The sequence below is a fragment of the Python bivittatus genome, unplaced genomic scaffold (assembly GCF_059951505.1).
Source record: "Python bivittatus isolate LINGU-HERP-01145 unplaced genomic scaffold, Pbiv_v1 ctg000840_np1212, whole genome shotgun sequence".
Classification (NCBI taxonomy): Eukaryota; Metazoa; Chordata; class Lepidosauria; order Squamata; family Pythonidae; genus Python; species Python bivittatus.
The window spans coordinates 30,521,105-30,541,866 of record NW_028277113.1 but is presented as its reverse complement, the minus strand read 5'-3'; the positions used below and the strand labels follow the sequence as shown (position 1 = coordinate 30,541,866).

Here is a 20,762-nt window from a genome sequence, read left to right as displayed (position 1 = left end):
GAAACTAACATATATTGCCAGCTGTAATAGATTTCCATTTATTCCACAAATACCTGGATGCTGCAATTCTCCATCAGCAGCTTGTACAGTGCTCTTAAATTGTTAATTTGGGAAAATGCTAGAGCACTCTTTCCTGCTCAGTGCCCTACTGTTCATTAAGTCTTGCATCCATCTTGTTGCTATGGTAACACCTTTTGCACACTCAGGTAATTCAGATTCACAGCTGATCCTACTAGTTCTTACATTTCCCCAAGAAATTTATCTCAATACCACTTCCTTGATGGGCCTATATCTTTTGTGAGAAAAATATATATTTCTAGGATCCTTAGATTGGGAAGTAAGCATAAGCAATATCTCATGAGGGTCAATTATTCCTAATATTTTGTATGAACAGGGTGTAAAAGAAAATGTTGGCTCCTTGGAAGGTACTGACTGGTTGTATCAACATAAATACATAAGCTGTCCCTGTAAAAAACCCATAGTATAACCTATTTCAGGTAAACTCTGCTTTGTGATTCATTATGTTTGCCCACTTTGGCTGCAACCTTAATCTTATTCCTAAAATTGCTCCTAATCTATGAAAATATGAATGGAGGTGGAACTGCAATTGTTGGAGTCTTGAACGTTGGTTTTTAGTGTTAAAAATGTATGTTTCCTTTCAGCTTCCTAGAGAGAATAGACAGTGTCAGTATGCCTGATTATACACCCACAGATCAGGTGAGTAAAATGGAGTAACGAATGTGAATTAGTCAGTCACGTTTAATAAATTATATGAATTCAGGCAGGTTTAAATTGGGAAAATAGGTTTAATTCAATAATCGTTTTATTCATTTATCCCAGCCATAGTTTAACAAGTCATACAAATCAGTCTTGTTAAAAATGCTCTTTCTGGGTCCAGTAGAAAAGGAATTTTGAGTGTAATTTTGTGAGTTCACAAGGGCTTTAACACTTCCTGTATTGTGTGTCAAGCTGTTTTTGAAATTGAGGAAAGGTTTAAGAAATTTGTGAAATGGAATTGGGGGGAGAAAAAAAATCAGCTGTTCAGTGAACAAAAAATGAAATAATTTTGCTGATGCCACAAGTGTTATCTGGCAGCAGGATAATGTAAAAAATCCTGTTCATATTATAATTTTCTCTAATTTTTTAAATTGTATTTTTTATTAAATTTAAATTTATTAAATAAATAATATTTAATATTTAAATAATTCAGTATTATGTTTTACATTATCTGATTTGAATACATACAGTAGACTGCATCAGTTATATGAAAATGTTGATACATCGCATGTTCCTTTGCAGACCAAATTTGCTGAATGCTTTTTCAAATTTCACATGCCCAATTGTTTCCCGTTTCCAGGATCTCTTAAGATGCAGGGTTTTGACTTCTGGGATTTTTGAGACAAGATTCCAAGTAGACAAAGTAAACTTTCAGTAAGTATAGTAATAATAACCTTTAATTTGTGTCCTGTTTTATAAAACGGTGGAAACAATTAAATGTAGACAGAATTAATTAACCTTTTTAAAGTACAAAGTATGTTTTCTAAAATTCTTGCTCATGTGTGACATAAAGGGCAAGAGATCAAGGCATATAGATTAGCATCATAGTCTGTGCTGACCAAGATGTTGCTAATACAGAACATTATCAAACATTTGCTAAGTATGGCTGGTGTGGGTCTTCCGGGCTGTGTGACCGTGTTCTTAAAGTTTTGTTTCCTAACGTTTCGCCAGCACCTGTGACCAGCATCTTCAGAGTGCAGGAGCACAGACAGGAGCAGTTCTCTCTGTGCCCAGGGTGATGTGACCCTTTTGTGGGTATTTGGAGTCAGGATGAAGAAGACCTAGATAAGTTCCTGAACCACCTAAACAGCGTCCACCCTAATATACAATTCACCATGGAAAAAGAAGTGGACGGCCAACTTCCATTCCTAGACACGTTGGTCATACGCAAACCAGACCTCAAATTAGGACACAAAGTCTACAGAAAACCCACCCACACAGACCGGTACCTACACAAAAACTCCAACCACCACCCACGTCAGAAAAGAGGCATTATCACAACCCTCATGGATCGTGCCAATCGGATCTGCGAAACCCAATTCCTAAACTCTGAACTTAACCACCTTAATTGGGTCCTACAAGCGAATGGCTACTCCAAAAATGAAATAAAAAGGGCCATCAAACCAAGAAAGCAACATGCGACTGAAGAAGAAAAACAGCCACCCACCAACAAAGTATTTCTGCCCTATATCAAAGGGGTCACAGACCGCATGGGAAAACTGATGGAAAAACACAATTTCCAAACAATCTTCAGACCCACCAGAAAAGTACAAGAAGTGCTAAAATCAGCAAAAGACAAAAGGGATCCCCTCACCGCCGCAGGAGTATACCGCATACCATGCAGTTGCGGGCAAGTATACATCGGGACCACAAAACGCAGCATCCATACCAGGATAAAAGAACACGAAAGGCACTGCAGACTACAGCAACCAGAAAAATCTGCAGTAGCTGAACATGCTCTCAAGCACACTGGACACAAAATCCTATTTGAAAACACAGAGATATTGGACAACACCAACAGCCACTATACCAGGCTATACCGAGAAGCCATTGAGATTCACAAACACCAGCACAGTTTCAATAAAAAAGAGGAGAGTCTAAAAATCAACAAAACCTGGCTACCAATCCTGAAAAATAGCCTGCAAAAGGTCAACGAACTCAGCTCAACCACCAGGACGTGTGAACAGTTCACACAATGAACTTGCTAATCACCCCCAGCAGCCCCTCATTAACAATTCAATAGAAGAAAAAACCCTGCCTAATCCCCAGGAAGATACACACAGATTCTGACACCAAAACAAGCAGCCACTCAGTAACTCAACCCCCCACACACACACCCAATCCCCCCCTTTCCCCCTCCCCTCAGATCTCTATAAATACCCACAAAAGGGTCACATCACCCTGGGCACAGAGAGAACTGCTCCTGTCTGTGCTCCTGCACTCTGAAGATGCCGGTCACAGGTGCGGGCGAAACGTTAGGAAACAAAACTTCAAGAACACGCCACACAGCCCGGAAGACCCACACCAGCCATCGTATGCCAGCCGTGAAAGCCTTCGACAATACATTTGCTAAGTATTTTTGTTTGATACATTAGTCTATTGAATTTCCAGTTTTAGAAACTAGTATTTCTATAACTTCATATGTAATGAGTTAAAGTGCAGGAGTACATTAATTTATGGAGCTAATTTAATGGCCATGTTTAAAATCTAATTTTCTGATTTTACTTAATAAGAATAGCTCTTCTATAAATAATATAGTGCGCACAGAATATTGTTACTAATATTTTTATTCTTCTGGCTATAGTAAGCTTTTCCCTAGCTATTAATTTTAATATGTCACACCTGCCTGTTAGTTTTAGTCTAGAATATTCTCAAGAGTATATTAACCCCTAAAGATTAAATTATTACATATATAATTCTAGTAAGACTAAATACACTGCAGAAGTTTTGCTGAAATTCAAAAGTTCACCTATCCTTCTGTGAATTGCCTTACACATGGAATCCCCATCCCTATAATTTGGTTTGGCCAATTCTTTTTATTTAGATTTGAATATAACTTTTGAGTGTACTCAACCACACTTTTTTCCCTATTTACAGTTGAACTTATCAACACTAAATGGCTCCCTATTTCTTGGTACCTCCTTTCCTAAATTTGGCCAAAACACAGCCCTAGCAATGGGACTTTTCGCAACAGTTATTGCAAAAGAATGTTCCTTTTTGCTTTCATGCAATATTTATTGCATTTTCATTTTCATTTGAAAAAATAAGTGCACATTAGGCAAATGTGATTTTCTTTGTACATTCAAAAAGGATAATAGCCTCTGGCTTTTCAACAGCATGTTTGATGTAGGTGGTCAGAGAGATGAAAGAAGAAAATGGATCCAATGCTTTAATGGTAAGTAATATTTTCACATTCTGTATTAGATCTGAAAGGTTTTTGTTTCATATTGCAAATATGTATTATTTAATTTATCAGGGCTTATTGTTTCATCCTTTAAAATCTCATAATTTTGTTTATAATTACATTGCATTTATTATACTTGGGAAGCATACTGTTTCTGGTTCAATCTTACTTTCTATTCTATCTATGGTATGTTCTTTCTTAGATGTCACAGCTATTATCTTCGTTGTGGCCTGTAGCAGCTACAATATGGTCATAAGAGAAGACAACAACACAAACAGATTACGCGAGTCCTTAGATCTCTTCAAAAGCATCTGGAACAATAGGCAAGATACCTGTGCACAAATCAGCTATATTAGTTTGGTAAAAATGTATCTAGGATGGGTGGAGGATTTTTGTGAAGATCTGGTGGAACAAATTCTACATGCCTGTTCTGATTTTAATAATTGTTGCAATCTTCAGATAAGTACTTGGTTTTGTTAGCATTATTATAAACAAGCTTCTCAGACTAATGAGGTATAGCAAAACCTTGATTTTATGGACTTCCCATTCTGAAGCAGTTTGAACCATTGACCCAATGTACAGCGACTGCGTCAGTTTACATCATTTTTATGCAAGTTATATTAACTCAAATAACATCAATTACATCAATTCAGATTTAATAGATATTTGGTTTCAATGGATATCCTGTAACTCCCAGGTGGTCTGAAAAAAGATTTTCCTCCCTGTGTGGCTGTTTTCTCTTAGAAAATATAAAAGTCAACAGTTACATAGATATGTTTGTGCACTACATTGGACTCTGAATTAATATTTGCGTCTTTACAGGTGGTTACGGACAATTTCTATCATTTTGTTCTTGAACAAACAAGACATGCTTGCTGAAAAGGTCTTGGCAGGGAAATCTAAAATTGAAGATTATTTTCCTGAATTTACACGTTACACTGTACCTGAAGATGGTGAGTTTCTGAACTAAAGTCTCTTATGATTAAAGAATTAGAATGCTTGTTGACATATAAGATTGATTAATTATGTGCCATCAAGTCAGCGTGAACTCTTAGCAACTGCATAGATAGATTTTCTCCATGATGTTCTCTCCCTAACCTGGTCTTTCAGGTCTTCCAATGGTGCACTCATTGAGTCCATCCACCTTGCTACTGATCATCCTCTTGTCTTTCCTTCCATCTTTCCTAGCATTAGAGCCTTCTCCAGAGAGTTAAGTCTTCCCATAATGTGTCCAAAGTAGGATAATTTGTGCCTGATCATTTGTTCAGTGGCATTCTCAGGTGTGTTCTTTAACACCAAAGTTCAAAATTGTCAATACTCTTTCTATCCTACTTCTTCAAAATCCAACTTTCATTTCCATTGAGTGTTACAGGGAATATCTACTGCTCCTTTGCATTTTTGGCTATCAGAGTAGTATCATCAGCATAGCACAGGTTATTGATCTTTCTTTAATTTTAAAATCACACTCATCTACTTCAAATCCAGCTTCCCTTAATATAGATGCAGCATATAGGTTGAATCAATAAGAGGAAAGCAGACAGCTTTGTCTCACCCCTTTGCCAACCTGGAGCCAGTCTGTTTCACCATGTTCTGTCCATATTGTGGCTTCCTGACCTGTATATAGATTTTGCATGAAGATAACATAGATGCTATGCACAGATTTTTTAAAAATTTATATTGCATAGATATGAATAGGTATTTCATGTTCATTACAGCAACACCAGATGCAGGAGAAGATCCCAAAGTAACAAGAGCAAAGTTTTTTATCCGAGATGAATTTTTAGTAAGTATTGATGATTTTTGGAAGATTGTACTAACCTATCCATAAATTTGTTTGAATACCAAGTTTTATTTTTCTGTAAGCTTTGTTGTAAAAGCAACTATAACTTGAAATCAATCATTAAATTACAGACTGTTACAGTCTGTTTTTTAAATCATCACCTCTTTATAAGCTACACAAACCATGCAAAAAGGAAATCCCACATGCTACCATAAAACCCTACTTCTCTTTCCATCAACATACTGATCTATATTTGATTGTGTCCACAAATGTAATACTATCTGCTCATATATTTGTCTGTCTTTTTTAGCTATAGTTGCAGTGTAATAAACCTATAGTTCAATGCATTTTTTTAAATGGAAAATCAGGCTAAGCTACCTGGTGAATAAGTAGCAAAATTAATATATTCAGCCTACTGTCTTTATTCAGTTTTAGACAAGACATTTGGGGGTTTAATCTCTGGGCCGTCCAGATGTTCCTTGGATAAGCAGGTTTAATGCATATAACTCTTGAGATGTTAGCTTGAGATTGTCCTCCACTGACCAGTCTTCACGCATCTTGTTGTCATTTCCCAAAAGTGCTTTTTATCCAACTTTTTGGGAAAACTTAGTTTTCAGTGTTTGTTTCATTATCTCTTACAGCGAATAAGTACGGCAACCGGAGATGGAAAGCATTATTGCTATCCACATTTCACATGTGCAGTCGACACTGAAAACATTCGGAGAGTGTTCAATGATTGTAGAGACATCATTCAGAGAATGCATCTTCGCCAGTATGAACTATTGTAATTAAGGACACCATGGAGTCTGTGGTTTTAAGAATCTTTCTTTCTTGGCTTCCTCAGATGAAGTAGAGGAAGAGATACTAGATCCATCTGCCTCCTCAGTTCGTTTACTTTTATTAGCCTTTCTAGCCAGCCCATGCTTTAGGGACAATATGTGTGCTTTATTTTTATATGCCACTTCTTTGTCATTCCACTGAAGTCTTTGGCTACCTCTATTTCCTTTGGTTTGGTTGTAAATTTTTGTTTATGTTTAATTAATTGGACATAGTCTGCTAATTTTTTTTCAGCAGACTTATTAGTTCAAGCCGGTATCTGCTAGTTGGATGACATTGTCATACCTAGAATGTGTGTGGAGGGTTCCTTTTGTACCATGACACTGAAGAGTACTTGATAGACAGAGAGGAATAATGCACTTTGCTTCAGAGTTACGAAATACTGTTGAGGATGTATACATGCATGATGTAGCAGCACCATGATATTTATTACACTGAGTTTTTAATGAACTGAGTTGCAGGTCAACTGATGAAGTGACCTCCTCTTCTAAGCCATTGCTGGCCCAGAAATAGAGTAGGTAAGCAATTTTTGGAGGTTGGAGCTAAGAGTCTCTTTACACCTCAGGCTTTTGACTTTAGAGCTACTTTTTCAGCCTATTGCAGTTAGGCAGAAAATTCACCCTCACGTACCATATTTCTTCTGTCCACAAATGATTCAATTAATTTAGATCAATTTTGGACATCAGTCTTCTCCTATATAAATATAAATATATATATATATAATATATAATATATATATTTTTTGTTTTACTGCTGGTTTATTATATTGTACAGACTGTAAAGTGTAATATTATTTTGTACAATTTTATTGAAGAAAATACTTGTAGAAGATCTTTGTGCCTTGATTATGGCTGTACCTGTAAAATGAGCTAAGATGTAAGTATGTTTTTGATTGCGCTGTACAGCTTGATGTCAACTCTACCTACAGCAGTGACTGGAGGTTTAAAAAAAAACTCTGTAGAGTTTAGGGTTTTTTTCTGATTTATATAAAAAATGTTCTTTAGTATAAAAATTATAAATTATGCAAATTTTAGTCATATTAACTTTCCAAGTGAGTAATTGCTGCTACTGTGGCAGCAATAGCCTTTCAGACTCAGCTTTAAAACACTGAAATTGATTTAAGTGTCCAAATTGCAACCTGGTGTTAGTTTCATGGGAATATCTTGTTTTACTTTTAAAAACTATGTTCAGTAATTCTTTGGTCATTCATAAACCTTTCACAATTGCAGATTGTGAATGTGTAAAGGCACCATTAGATAAGTTTTTCTTTTCAATCTTTGTTGCAACAGCTGCTTTTATTGTGCAAATTGCAAGAAAGAAAAAAGGTGTAATCCTTGTGTTTGGCCTAAGAGAATTACAAAATGACATATTTATTTCTCTTAATAAACAGACCTTAGAAAATGGTTTTATTTTAAATATTGTAGAATCATAATGTTTTTCAAACTTGAATAATTTATGCAAATGACATTCACAAAATAAGTTGTGGTACAGTTCAGCATAAAAGAATTGGTGTAGCAATAAGGCATGCCTTTCTCCGTAACTATGAGATTATTTTATATTTTATACATAGGCATTATGTCAGAGTACAGTTTCCTGTGCCTGAGATAATCTGTACAAATATTTAAAATTTGTAGTTGCAATAACAAATTCAGAACTTCATAGATTATAACACTTGGATTATCTTTGCCTTTTGCTATAAATATAAAGACAAATTACTCTTAAATATTTTGATGGCATAATGTGAAACTATTTTTAAATTAGGAAGGCATGTTTATTGCATATATAACCCCAGATCACTTTTCTAGGTAACTGAGAAAAATTGTATCTCTGCAAAAGAATTGGGCTAGCAATCTATCAAGATACTCTAGTTCTGAAGAGCTCTTCAGCATTTTAGATCCACTCTGAAACTGCTACGTTGACATACTGTATTCAGTCATAACCTTATGTTTCCAAAATGATGGAGAGACACTTACTTTGATACGATGAAGACATACCAATCTAAAGATTCATATTTCCTCTAAAGACAAAGCAGTGAAAATGGAAACTATTGCTTATTAAAATGGGAGAATATAGCAAGGGGGTGGTTCTGTTATTGAAGGGAATGGGGTGGAGTCACTAATTCTATCCCATCTTCTCCCTTTGCTAAAAATGTCACATGATTATATCCTATAATTCAGACAAGGTTTCACCTACAATTTTAATGTGTACCCATCTAATGCCCTCCACATGAATTTTGTTTACAGCTTCCAGAACTCTTTCCAGCATGCCTGGAAATTTTGGGAGCTGTTGTCTCAATACTTAGGTGGGCACCATGCTGAGGAAGGCTAACCTAAACTCTTCTTTACTAAACAAAATTCACTTTAAAATTTATATAAGTAGATGAAGAAAACCAAGTTTAGAAATTCCTGCAGCTTAATTTATAATGCCTTTTTAAGTTGCATACTTAAGCACTTTTTTTAAAAAAAATGCTATTAATCAGATAGGACTTAAACATTTAGGAATGGAATGCAAAGTTTTCTAGTAAGGTTTATTTCTCTTGGGGGAGAAAAGTCAGTCACACAAATTGAGTCATACCATAAAAACTCTGTATGAATCTTAATAGTAGTTGCTTACATCTTATTCCAGGGAAAATGTTCAGCCAAGCTTCATTCCATGTGCTCATGGATACAGAGTGCACACCCTTATTCCAGATGTGCAAGAGGCTTCTCAGTTTTTTACCCGGTTTGCCAATACTCTGCAAACCTATTAGCGAAGGTTTTTGTTGATTCTGTCACATGACTGCCATCTAAAACTATTTACATCTAATTTAAAAGTGACTCACAAGGGTAGAAAGTTATGTCACCTGTTATTATGTTTTGCTTCTGTTTTGGTAATACCTTGCTGTAAAATAACTACATCTTGTATTGCTGACATCAAGGAAAAGAAGTACCACTTCAGATGGTCACGCAGCAATAACACTTTAAAATTCTTTTCTATTATAAAGACTGAGCCTCTAACAGCATAGGGCACTAGTGCAGACACAAAAGGAGGCTTATAGAACTTAGTGTACAGTTACAAACTTTTAATATACATATTTGATACAAAAAAACTTTAGCAAGAAAATCATTCATTTGATTGTAGAATACAATATTTTTGTACAGCATGAAGCAGTTACTTTATCCTGTAGTAAAAAAAGTCCTATCAACTGTCTAGAGCTTTCTGTCTGTAAGGGCAATTTGCCTTTGGGCTAGCAATTCAAGTACGCATTTGCTGGCATGAATGTAGTCTGATGGACTCTTCTTTAGCTTTGGTGTATCAGTGACTGATTCCAAGTGTCTGACTTTTCATAGTGCTTTATACTTAGTGATTAAACGCTGAACAAAATGGTAAGGGGAAAGGAGGGGCTGAAAGTGAGCCAGAATGAGGACCACCAGCACAGATCCTGCTGTACAGTAGATAGTTATTACTGTGTTCTCATACGGAAGAAAGCACTTGTAGAGAGAGACATCTGTTGATGTTATGCTGCCCTGAAAAATGGAAGCAACAGTTTAGAAGGTCTGAGGCAAATGGCTGTAGATACTAAAGACTCTATTAATGGGAGGGAAGCCAAGTTCTTCTCAAAGTAGTAGTACTTTCAATTGTTCATGGGTCAAGAGATGCAGACAAATCTGAAACTTCTAATGTTAGTTATTTTGCAATTAAGCACTGAGCTGCCCTGTGAAAATTTTGTGCCATGTGAAAAAGAACCTTCCAGAACACAACAGCTGTTATTTGACTGGACAAGGGAAGACTCATATAGTTAACACCTTAAAACCTTTAATTATACTAATGGTTGCTATATTATTTGGGGAACCAAGCATTTAAAATTGCATGAAATAAAATAAAATGTAGCTCTATTCTTATAGAATTGGGAAGCAAGTGGGATTATGGATAATCTAGCCCCATAGGTAAGCATCTACGTGTCAAGAGTGCTAGAAACATGACATTCTAGGTTATTTGTTAAGTAAGGACTTTAAACAAAATAAAAAGGTGAAAGTATGCTTCTCAAGGAGTACAATTTAGAATCATGCTGCCTAAAATGAGACAGATTTTCATCTATGAATTAAAAATTACAATAGAGCTACAATTGCTTTGCCTTTCCTGAAGCTCAAGAAGCTGAAAAAGTAAAGTTAGCATAGAACAGGTTTTTGAAGGTAGAATCATTTAAAACATGGCTTAGAACCAGCAAATTTTTTGTGCTCCAGGTTAATCTATTGAGAATTTTAATCTAGTATACCCAAAGCAAGCAAACTGTGAATTAGGTTCCTCTGAATAGAATTTTGCTGCCCTATGAGATAGTTTGTACTTTTGAAAGACAAAGAATCACAGAGGGGAAAAAAGTGGTCTTGTGGATAAATCAGTCAAGCAAAAACAAGTCTCAATACTGTTTGTTGCAGACTACTGATGATTGTTGCAGTCAGATTGTTTACACTGCATCCTCTTTATAGAAACGTACTAAATATGCTTGTATTTAGAATTGCAGACCATACACATTACTTTGCACTCTACAAGCTAGATGGCTCTCCATGTATGTGCTTTATAAAGTGGGTGCTTTGTATTCAACTTAAGTGTACTTTTGGAGAGGATGGAAGGAGCTGTTCTGTTTGCTTTTTTTACAGGTAGCATCAGTCTGAGAAAATAGCTGATTGCTATGTTGATTTATATTATGAAAAAATACCTGATAAAATAAACATTATTTAAATTTACCATTATGAAACTAGGATTGTTTCTGTTCCTCCAGCTGAATGATGGAACACTGATTTCAGGAATGTTATCATCATGCAGCACTTCACAGGCACTATGGGTATGACCACTCAGAATCAATCGAGGATGAAACCACCATAACAGCTATAAAGTGGAGTAAAACATCACAGTTACCATTTCTAATTTAGGAAATAACACTTCCACACAGCCCACCTTGCTTTCAAAATTCCCCTTCAGTCATTTTAATCAGCACTCATTTATTAGAGCTGTTATCCATCCATCCATAAAGTACTATCAAACCACCCCATTAATACCAGAAGTAACTCAGTTTCGACACACAGCCGATTCCAGAGCTCTTGTCCACCACAGCTTTGGGGGAAGAATGGTTCAGCATTACCCAGGATTCTTTGACTTACTAGGGTCCAGAGAACCATCACCTAATGGTTGAATTCATTCTGGGGCATATCATGAACACATAAGCATGCTACAGGACGCAGCTTGATGGCTTCCACTGCCAGGCTAAAAAACTTGTTGCTATTGTGGCACTCTCCAAATATGTTGGATCCCAGACTTCAAACCTCTCGGTCCCCACACAGCAGGGCTATAAACCATGAAAGACTGAGACAAATTAATAGCAAAAATTCCTTGCATGGTTTATTGGTTCAAAATCAGAGGCTCTGGCAGATTCCTAACAAGCCAGAAGCATAGTTTGTTCTTAGCCTTGACTATTTGGGTTATTTGGGAGAGTGAAGCCAGGGATTATAGTTTTCATATCACAAATGGTTTATTTAGTTACTGCTTTCATCAGGAAGACACAGGAGGAAGCAGTTGAACAGCATGCCCCAGCAAAATTGTTCATTTACACTAAACTAATATGAATGACCCATCATCTATCTAGCCTGTGCCAAGCCTTTCTCAATTTGTAGGCCATGGTACCTGCAAGACCTATATATACTTTCCTTAGGATATCTGTCAATAGATTCATTAGCAAGCCTTCATTAGCAAACCATCAATTTCCAGTAATGAAAATTTTCAGGAAGCCGAAGCAGAATTCCTTACATATACGTCACCTGCAATCCAGCTCAGAACAGATGTGTACAATTTTGACGCCTAGTATGCTTGGTTGCAAAGTAGGCTCTACACTGTGCACAAGCTAGATCTTTACACTAGATTTGCATTACTGAAAACTGGTAACTTTTTGTAACCATATACAGTAAACAACAAAACTTCCCACATACGGTACCGCATCTTTCTTTAACAGTGCAACAACATACTGTAGTTTTTCATAATAGAGAAAGAATTTCTTCCAAACACCAGGTTGTCTTGAAGACAAAGGAAAGCTCCCTTGTCAGTGAAAACCCTGTGTGCTACCCCAGGGTAGATATTTCCAAAAAGAAAAAAGTTCCACCATACAACTTCTGAGAATGAAAAGTTCACAATCTTTCTTTGTTAACACAACCACACAGTTAATACTAAGTAATGTAAAGCCTCTGGTCAAAACAAAAGCACCTTCTGGGAAGCTTCCTGAGAAAGCACATCATACGTCTCTCTAAAGAGGTCATTCTTTTTCTCCAAGGGAGCAGAATCTTCTCCTGTACATTCTGAGTCACTTCTTCTATAAAGAGGATAATGCTGAGAAGGATGAAACACACAAAATAGCTCCAAATAAAGTTCCTCAATACATTCATGCTAGACAAAGTGCAAGATTTCATTCTATCATAGTCTTCCAACTTACCTGCAATAGAATTGGAGCCGAAGCTGGGAGCTTATCCACATTACTACAGCTTTTTTTATACTGATTTTGTTCCTGTCAACAAAAGCCAGAAGTGATTTAATATGTACCTTACACAAAGCAGGAAAGAGAAAGAGAAAAGCATCATGGTTTTTAAGGAAAATTTGAAATATTAGAATTGAGAGAATGATGCAGCTATATAAATCATATAAATATATACAAATAAATATATAATACAAACTGGATGTTCTAAAAGAAAATGCCTCTCTCATATTCAAAGAACTGGTGAGTCAGTTTTGAGGCTGCACATATGTTATAGACAGGCAGAAAATGTCTGCAAGATATATAAACATATTTCAATAGAATCTCCCAAGATGGTTTAGAAAAACTCTGTATGCACACAATAAACAAAAAGAGAAAAAACAATAATAATCACTGAGGGTGTCAGCCCTTTGGGGTAGACTAGACTAGGAAACCAAAGTTATGAATGCTAATACTTTTATTATAAGGTTACAGTAATAGAAGCTTACAAGACTAAATGTGCTCCCCCCCCCCGCCTTTTATCTTCAAGAGAACTAGGGAGGGTCAAGCCTGAGACGCTTTCTCAAATTACAATTCTGCCTCAGACTCAATTTTCTTTTCTCTGACCACTGTCTTGGTTACCACTCTTCCTTCTGTTCCTCAAGGTTATTCTCTCAACCCATTACAGAGGAAGGAGTGATAAGTATACCACCATGAATTCCTATAAGAAAGTGTGATATAAATCTAACAATATGATACTATCAGATTTTATTAATTGAAAGTATATCCAAGCAGGTAAGCTCTGCTATATCAGAGTTTATCAAAGGAAGCACTGTTGGGTTGAGGAATCCATAAACAAGCCATTATAATTTAAAAAGACCTCATCACCATCTACCAAACTCAGAAATGCAAAAGGAACTTAGAAGATGAACAGCACCTTTGATACTGCTGCTGCTTTATTCACATCCACAATTTCATGCTGGTTTTCCCAATGCCCAAGCACAGAACCTTCACCCATAAAGGCTTTCTCATTCATTTCAATGAAGAGAACAGTGCATACTTATGAATGAAGAGACAGAGCTTTGTCGAAAGCTTGTGGGTACACTGAAATAATAGTCTGGGAAGGAGTTAGTTTAAAATAAGTATCTAGAGGAGCTGTTCTTTACATTAATAAGCTTTCCCAATAAATCATTATATGCTTACCTGCAATGAACAGTTCAGCTGGTGGGAAAGTTCAATGAGTTTTGCTTCTGCTGTTCTGCAAATTATACAGCCGTCACCTTCAAGAGCAACACTGTTCACTATAAGAAAGCTAAGAATATAAGAAGAAAATCATGCAAGTTATAGCCAGTAAATTAGGAGAGCCCATACTCTTAAATCGGAAAGACAACTCAGCAAAGCAAGTCCATTTAGCATTAAGACTTCCCCTCTGCACATACTTCTAATGTGCTGCAGAGGATTCTCATCCTCCACAGAGGATTGGGAAGATGCAGAAGACTCCTTCCATCAGATGCTGCTCTGTTTATATAACAACACTTTTGGATTACAACTGTATTCAAACAGATGAGGGCCATGTCACAGATAAGATGACAATTCTCCCTTTGGCTTTGTGGAGAACCTGACCAAGCCAGTGAATGATCAAGGAAGAAAAATAATCCTCCCAGTGGATGTATACATAATCTCAAATATTGACCTTAACATTGAAGCTATCGCAGTATGATTCTCTGTCCCTAATGTAAGTTGGCAAAAACCAAATAAGGTATCATTGGTTACTAGGCATTAACACTCATATAAAAATACAGTTTAAACACTGCTGCAGAATCTTAAAATACAATTTATCTACAATAACAGGAAATGGATCCATGTTTATATGTAAAGGGCTGCGGCCTAAAAATTTACTTTTAATACAAATGCTAAAAGCAGAACTAGAACATGTTTAATAAATATACAAATTTTATATTACTAAGAAGTTAATACCAGATAGAAAAAACAAATGACAGTCAGCAATTCTTATCCTTCAGCAGGAATATACTAAAAAGTATTTTCTGGATAGCCAAAAATTAACCTTAGATAAAGAAATCTATTTACAATTTCTTCTTTAACAGAATGTAACGAGATGCCATCACTGTGAAACTAATATTTTGCTGTAAATGCCAAGGTAGAAAGTTTAATAATAAAAATCCCAGTAAATAAAAAAAGTTATGCTCACTTTATCCCTTTCCGAGTTATCAGTTTTTCAGAAGAAAAGTTGAAAACTTTAGAGAAACGTTCCAACTTCAATGATGTCATCCTAGGGGTGTGTAATAAAATACACAGCATTTCATTATACAGCACACCGTAATTCCCAGCATAGGAAAGCATATTAGGATTGAACTAGAGCAAGATTTCCCCTGTCCTCTATTTGGTCTGTGAAAGGTGGACCATCTTCACTACTAAGCCAGTATTTTAATCTATATTCCACAATATTTAAAAAAATTACTCACTCATAATGAAAGCCAATGTCATGATTGCCAACAATACCAATTACTTCTACCTGGTCTGGATGCCAAAATATTTTCCGATAGCGTCTTACATCATCTGACCAAGCCTGGAGAAAAATATGTTTAAAGGTTCAAATGCTGTAATCCAGTTTAAATAAAAATACTGTAAATAGTGATTATTACTATTAGGTTATGCTGCTTTTTTTATTCCTGCTTTTGTTAAGAGTAAAGGGTCAGCAGACAATACCATGAGCTAAGGCAACTAATTCCACAATAATTATATTGAAATTCATTTTTATATATTAAAAATGCAAACAATTAGACTGTTTCCTACATTGTATTCAGTAAAAATCAGTATCTTAAAAGACAAGGCAAAAGGTACATTTCTTTAACACAGCGGCCTGCATTAAATTATTATTTCCCACTTTGGAAATAATATATACTAATATATAGGAGTAATTCTTAGAACCATCAAGAATTCTTGAAATCAATATACATTGATTTCTACATATTTTATTTATTTTTATTAGCTTTATTTGTCCATCATGTGTCCAGTTTACCCCATCCCACAGTTCATTTTCTTAAGAATGTGCTGAGTATAAACTTGGCTTTAATATCATAAAAATAATCTGCCCAAGACACCTACTGAATTTTACACTGATACTTGGGGAAAAACTGCAGAGTTTTTCACTTTAGAAGACAAACTTGGCACATAACTTAAGGGTATCCTCTTGCCAGCTGATGAATTTAATGAGTACTAAGAATTGCAAATCTGTCAAATTCAATTTCACACCCATTTTTCATTCTGTCCTATTTCTGCATCAATTTGTTTTTCTTCCCATAAGCCTGCACAAAACTTCATCTGCATTTTTCTTTGTCCACATTATCCTAATATATATACTTTTGTGCATAATTTTCTGAATACTGTAGTGAACTGGTTAATTCAGAAAAGAAAATATTTCAGCTGCATTTCAAGCTGGTGTGTGGGACCAGAAAATGGGAATCATTAAGGTTCATCTTAAAATGCAAATAAAGCAAACTTTTCCCCATCTTATAGGAACTGGCAGTAACACACAACTTATCTGTGCTAAAAGATCTGCAGCCAACACTGCAAATATTCTCTCAGTTGGCAAATCCATTGTGCAATGTACATCTAGTATAAATGCAAACTTAAAAGAAATATTGACAATAACTTCAACAACCATAATCAGCTTTTGTTTAAGAATTAAGATGCTAATTAATACAGTAACTAAAAGAAAGATAACTACTCCTGGCCTTGTCTTTTGTGCACTTACTTATTAAAACCCTATTTGCTAGGAGACCAGTTCAGTAACACAAACCTGGGAAGAGCTCCACTTTCCTTCATCAAAGATATCACCAAGGATAAAGACTATTTCTGGCTGCAAAAGCCAGAGGGCAGTTTGGAAGGCTCTCTCCATTTGCCATTCCCTAACAGGAAAAAAAGTACAAAACCACCACATTTCAATTAGTATTACAAATATTGTGAACCAATGATAAAGCTTGAATTAAAAGAAACCGGATACAGAGTGGCTTTCTCTTTTGACACTGTGTGGAATATCATTTTAACAATCTGGAGCAAACATCATACATTTTAGGATTGCCAGGAATCAAACCAGGGCTGCGCAAAAGAACCACCATAAGAAATTCCTAATCACCCGGGATCCAATATACTGTAGGTTGTTTCACTGGATTTTAGCCCAATTTTGAAGCTTTTCCAACTCTTGAACTACTTAGCGCTATCCACGACAGATGCTAGCACAAATCAGCTCAAGTAAAGGATGAACTGAATAAACTGTTTAGAGTCACAGTCAACTCTCACAAAGCCTTGAATATGTAACAGTTGAAGAGCCCATTATTAGTATAAGCTACATATGCATAGAGAAGGCTAAGCCTCATTTACCACTTGAGTGATCAAGATACTGTTGGTAGGGATAAGGGAAGAACGAAATCAAGAATAGCCTCAGAATGTAAGAAGTGGAACCATCTCTTTGTGGTACGTGTCAAACAAGGAAGGGTATCCTGGTGTGCATCTATCTATTCCTTCCATTATTATTAAGAAATCAGGAGGGCAAAATAAAACAGCAAATACTTGCTGCTTAGCAGCAGCCTCAAGGCTGTCCATCCTCCTGTCTCTCCATCCTCCACAGTTGCACTAAGCTGGCTAGACCATTCCCTCTCCCAATGGACTGTCAGGTATTTCTTTTCCTTGCTCTGAAAAGAAAATTCAGCAAAGGAAGAACAAGGAAGTGGGGAGGGCATCAATTCATTGCCATTTTTACTGCTCCCCATTGGCCATCAGGATGAAGACCTGGATCCTGAAAGAGGAGAAAATGAGGACAATTGGCATCCTTGACAATGACAGAAATGTTGCTTACATTGGGGGAGAATAACCATGTGAAAAAGGCCACTCACTGGTATTTTATTTTGAACATCCTAACAGGTTGGGGAAAATAGCATTTGCCAAATAAGAAATGGAAGAAGGTGCTTTGGAAGTGGCACAGAACGTCCAAAGGCTGGTTAAATTGCTAAAGTGTGGAACGTGCATATTTTAGAGAAGAAAAATAATTATAGCTGAAGTAATGATAATTCCAGAGTAAAAAGAATTATCCTCAATTAGTCAGAGAGCGGAAAGAAAGATTGTGATTGAAACTTACGTAAAATTTCCATGATTATGACACAAATTCAAAAGGGAGCAAAAACTCGCTTCTCAAATCACTTGTGAATTCTTGAAAATGACATTGTCCAGAAAAAGCAAACGACCCAACTGGACTCTTCGACTTACAGGAAGAACGGGAAGACTAAAGAAAAATTTATTAGGGAGAACCTCAGGACATGAAATGGAAACTATTTTTTGGACCTTGAAGACACCACAGAAAATAACAAATGGTGTAATGAAGAGATGGGGAAGGACAGCTAGCCAAAAAAAAATATATATCTTGGTGACAGGATAACAAAATTTGTTCTTTGGGCAATATACAACATGAATGACAACACGCTGGTAGTCACCTTTGAAGCCTTCATGGCTTGGGGTGGGCTACTTGCAGGACTGTCTCTCCCCAGTTGTTTCTACCTGTCCTACCCAACCCGGCAGGAGGGGTATGCTGCAGGTACCGTCACCTAAGGAGTGTTGGTTGGCATGGCCCACATTCTGGAACATCATCCCTCTGGAGATCAGATTGGCCCCAACTCTGCTGGCCTTTCATAAGGCCTTAAAGATCTGGTTCTATGCTCAAGCCTGGGGCCCCAGGTGTGAAGGAGACTGTCTCCTGGCTGTGTTAATGGCTGTTTGTGGGTGTTTTTCCTGGCTGCTGTGTTTTCAATTTGTTTCTATATGCATTTGCTTTTATATACATTTAATACTGTTAGCCACCTAGAGTCATTTATTTGAGATTGCTATATAAATCTAAACATGGCTTAAGAAAAATGCTAGGTACTAGAATGGAACAAGAGTAGTGCTAGAAAAGAATAAGAAGGAACTATACACTGGAAGTTCAAGTAAAGGGTATGTTACTACCAAAGCTGAATGAACCCCTTGAACATCCTGGGTGTATATCCAGGCAAAAAGAAAGAATAGAGGTAGTCCTCAGGTCACGAGAGCAAATGGGACCAGAATTGTCATTGCCAAGTGATGCAGTTGTAAAGCACGATATCACATGACTGCATCACTTAGCAACAACAATCCTGGCAGTCCTGGCTGCTGACATAACCCTAGGACTGCATGGGTCGTTATGAGGGAAAAGGCAGGAGTCCCAGGCAAGGAGCATGGGGGGTGCATGGGTGCCACGGGGGGGGCTTGAGGAATGCCACAGGCAGGCCAAGGGCCATGGGTGGGTGCTGAGGAGCAGGGGCAGGCTGGTGGGGGCTGTGGGAATGCAAGTGCTACTGAGGGCGGGAGAGGGGTGCTACATAGTACAGGATCCCTGGATCCATAGCAGGTTCCTCAGGAGAAAAATGGCAAGAGCGACTTGCGACCTTCCTGGCCAGCTTCCCCATTAACTTTGCTTGTGGGAAGCTGGCAGGGAAGGTCACAAACAGTGATCACATGACCTTGACTTGCTGCGATGTCGTAATTGCAAGCCAGGCCCCCAAGCACCCAGATCGCAGTCATGTAACCATGGGGATGCTGCAATGGCCGCAACCTCATGGACCAGTCATAGGTCCCCCTCGTTCAGCACCATCATAATTTTGAACAGTAGCTGAAGGAGTCGTCATAAGTAGAGGACTACCTGTAACTAGTATCTGGACCCATAAGCAGGACAGAAGAATCCAAACATTCAGTGGCTGAGCTTACACATAACATTACGCACCGTTTTCAAGCATAGTTTCCTGCACAATCTGTCTGGTTCACAGGTCATCCTAAGCCAAAAGCAAACAAGCCATACTATGGTTTAACATGATCTGTGAATCCAGCCTATGGTTGTAAGGTTGTACTCAAGATAGGCAGGGCAAATGCATAAATAATATGGTTGTGGGAAATGAAATAACATCTCAGTGTGATTCCTGGTTACTTGATTAAGTTAACTATACTTGACTGAATGTCGCAAAATACATATTTTAGATTAGGAATTAGCTACTGGCAAGCAATACTGGAAGATCTGTCTTGGGGGAGAATGGTTCTTAACTGGGGCACTCTTTCCCGCCAAGGCTCTAAATTTATATGTAGCCTAATGGGCTACTTGACTGCACAAAAATATGGCAGTCAAATAATAATTTAAGAAATGGAGAGATCACATAAATAATTCAACTTTGCCCCCTGTAGAAACAAAATGGAGTTTTAAGGTATGTATCAACAAATTCAGATGAAAAAGGCCAAAAAGGTCAGTGGCTGTTTTCTACATATCTTCATCGACACTGAAGTAATTCAAGGTAAACAGTTTTAGTATGGGCCAATTTTAATCATTAGGAGTATTAATAAAATGCATTGTTTTTCTTACTGGGAGATTTCCTAGTCTTTATTATTTATTTATATTATTTATATAGCTGCCCATCTCACACAAGTGACTCTGGGAAGATTACAGAATTAAAACACACAAACCCACCAGATACAACCCCTCAGCGCCCAAGGATAAACAGTGACTCCCCTCACCATCAACAGTAACAGAGCTCATCTATCCACCTGACCCAAATGCCTGGAGAAACAGCCAGGACTTCAGTGCCTTGCGAAAGCCTAATACAGTTGGGGCCATCCAAATCTCCAGGGAGATGCTG

General features: G+C 37.0%; 2 protein-coding genes across 7 annotated transcripts in view; one reads left to right on the top strand and one right to left on the bottom strand.

The window, feature by feature from the left end:
* Positions 1–7,979, top strand: part of GNAL (G protein subunit alpha L) — a 126,106-nt gene extending 118,127 nt beyond the window's left edge. For both annotated transcript variants that reach the window (XM_088130886.1, XM_007427852.3), the window contains exons 6-12: positions 663–717; positions 1,358–1,431; positions 3,894–3,952; positions 4,164–4,284; positions 4,784–4,914; positions 5,677–5,744; positions 6,383–7,979. In XM_088130886.1, the coding sequence (XP_087987012.1) occupies positions 663–717; positions 1,358–1,431; positions 3,894–3,952; positions 4,164–4,284; positions 4,784–4,914; positions 5,677–5,744; positions 6,383–6,529 (655 nt within the window). In that variant the 3' untranslated portion in view covers positions 6,530–7,979. The remainder of the gene's footprint in view (positions 1–662; positions 718–1,357; positions 1,432–3,893; positions 3,953–4,163; positions 4,285–4,783; positions 4,915–5,676; positions 5,745–6,382) is intronic.
* A 1-nt stretch (position 7,980) lies between these two features.
* The window catches only part of MPPE1 (metallophosphoesterase 1), an 18,337-nt gene continuing 5,555 nt past the window's right edge, over positions 7,981–20,762 (bottom strand). For 4 of the 5 annotated variants that reach the window (XM_088130888.1, XM_007427849.4, XM_088130889.1 and 1 more), the window contains exons 3-10: positions 16,874–16,982; positions 15,537–15,640; positions 15,263–15,343; positions 14,257–14,365; positions 13,036–13,107; positions 12,810–12,932; positions 11,304–11,444; positions 7,981–10,084 (exon numbers count right to left, since the gene is read on the bottom strand). In XM_088130888.1, coding sequence (XP_087987014.1) covers positions 9,902–10,084; positions 11,304–11,444; positions 12,810–12,932; positions 13,036–13,107; positions 14,257–14,365; positions 15,263–15,343; positions 15,537–15,640; positions 16,874–16,982 — 922 coding nt within the window. In that variant the 3' untranslated portion in view covers positions 7,981–9,901. The remainder of the gene's footprint in view (positions 10,085–11,303; positions 11,445–12,809; positions 12,933–13,035; positions 13,108–14,256; positions 14,366–15,262; positions 15,344–15,536; positions 15,641–16,873; positions 16,983–20,762) is intronic. The other variant, XM_025166440.2, reaches the window with a different exon arrangement.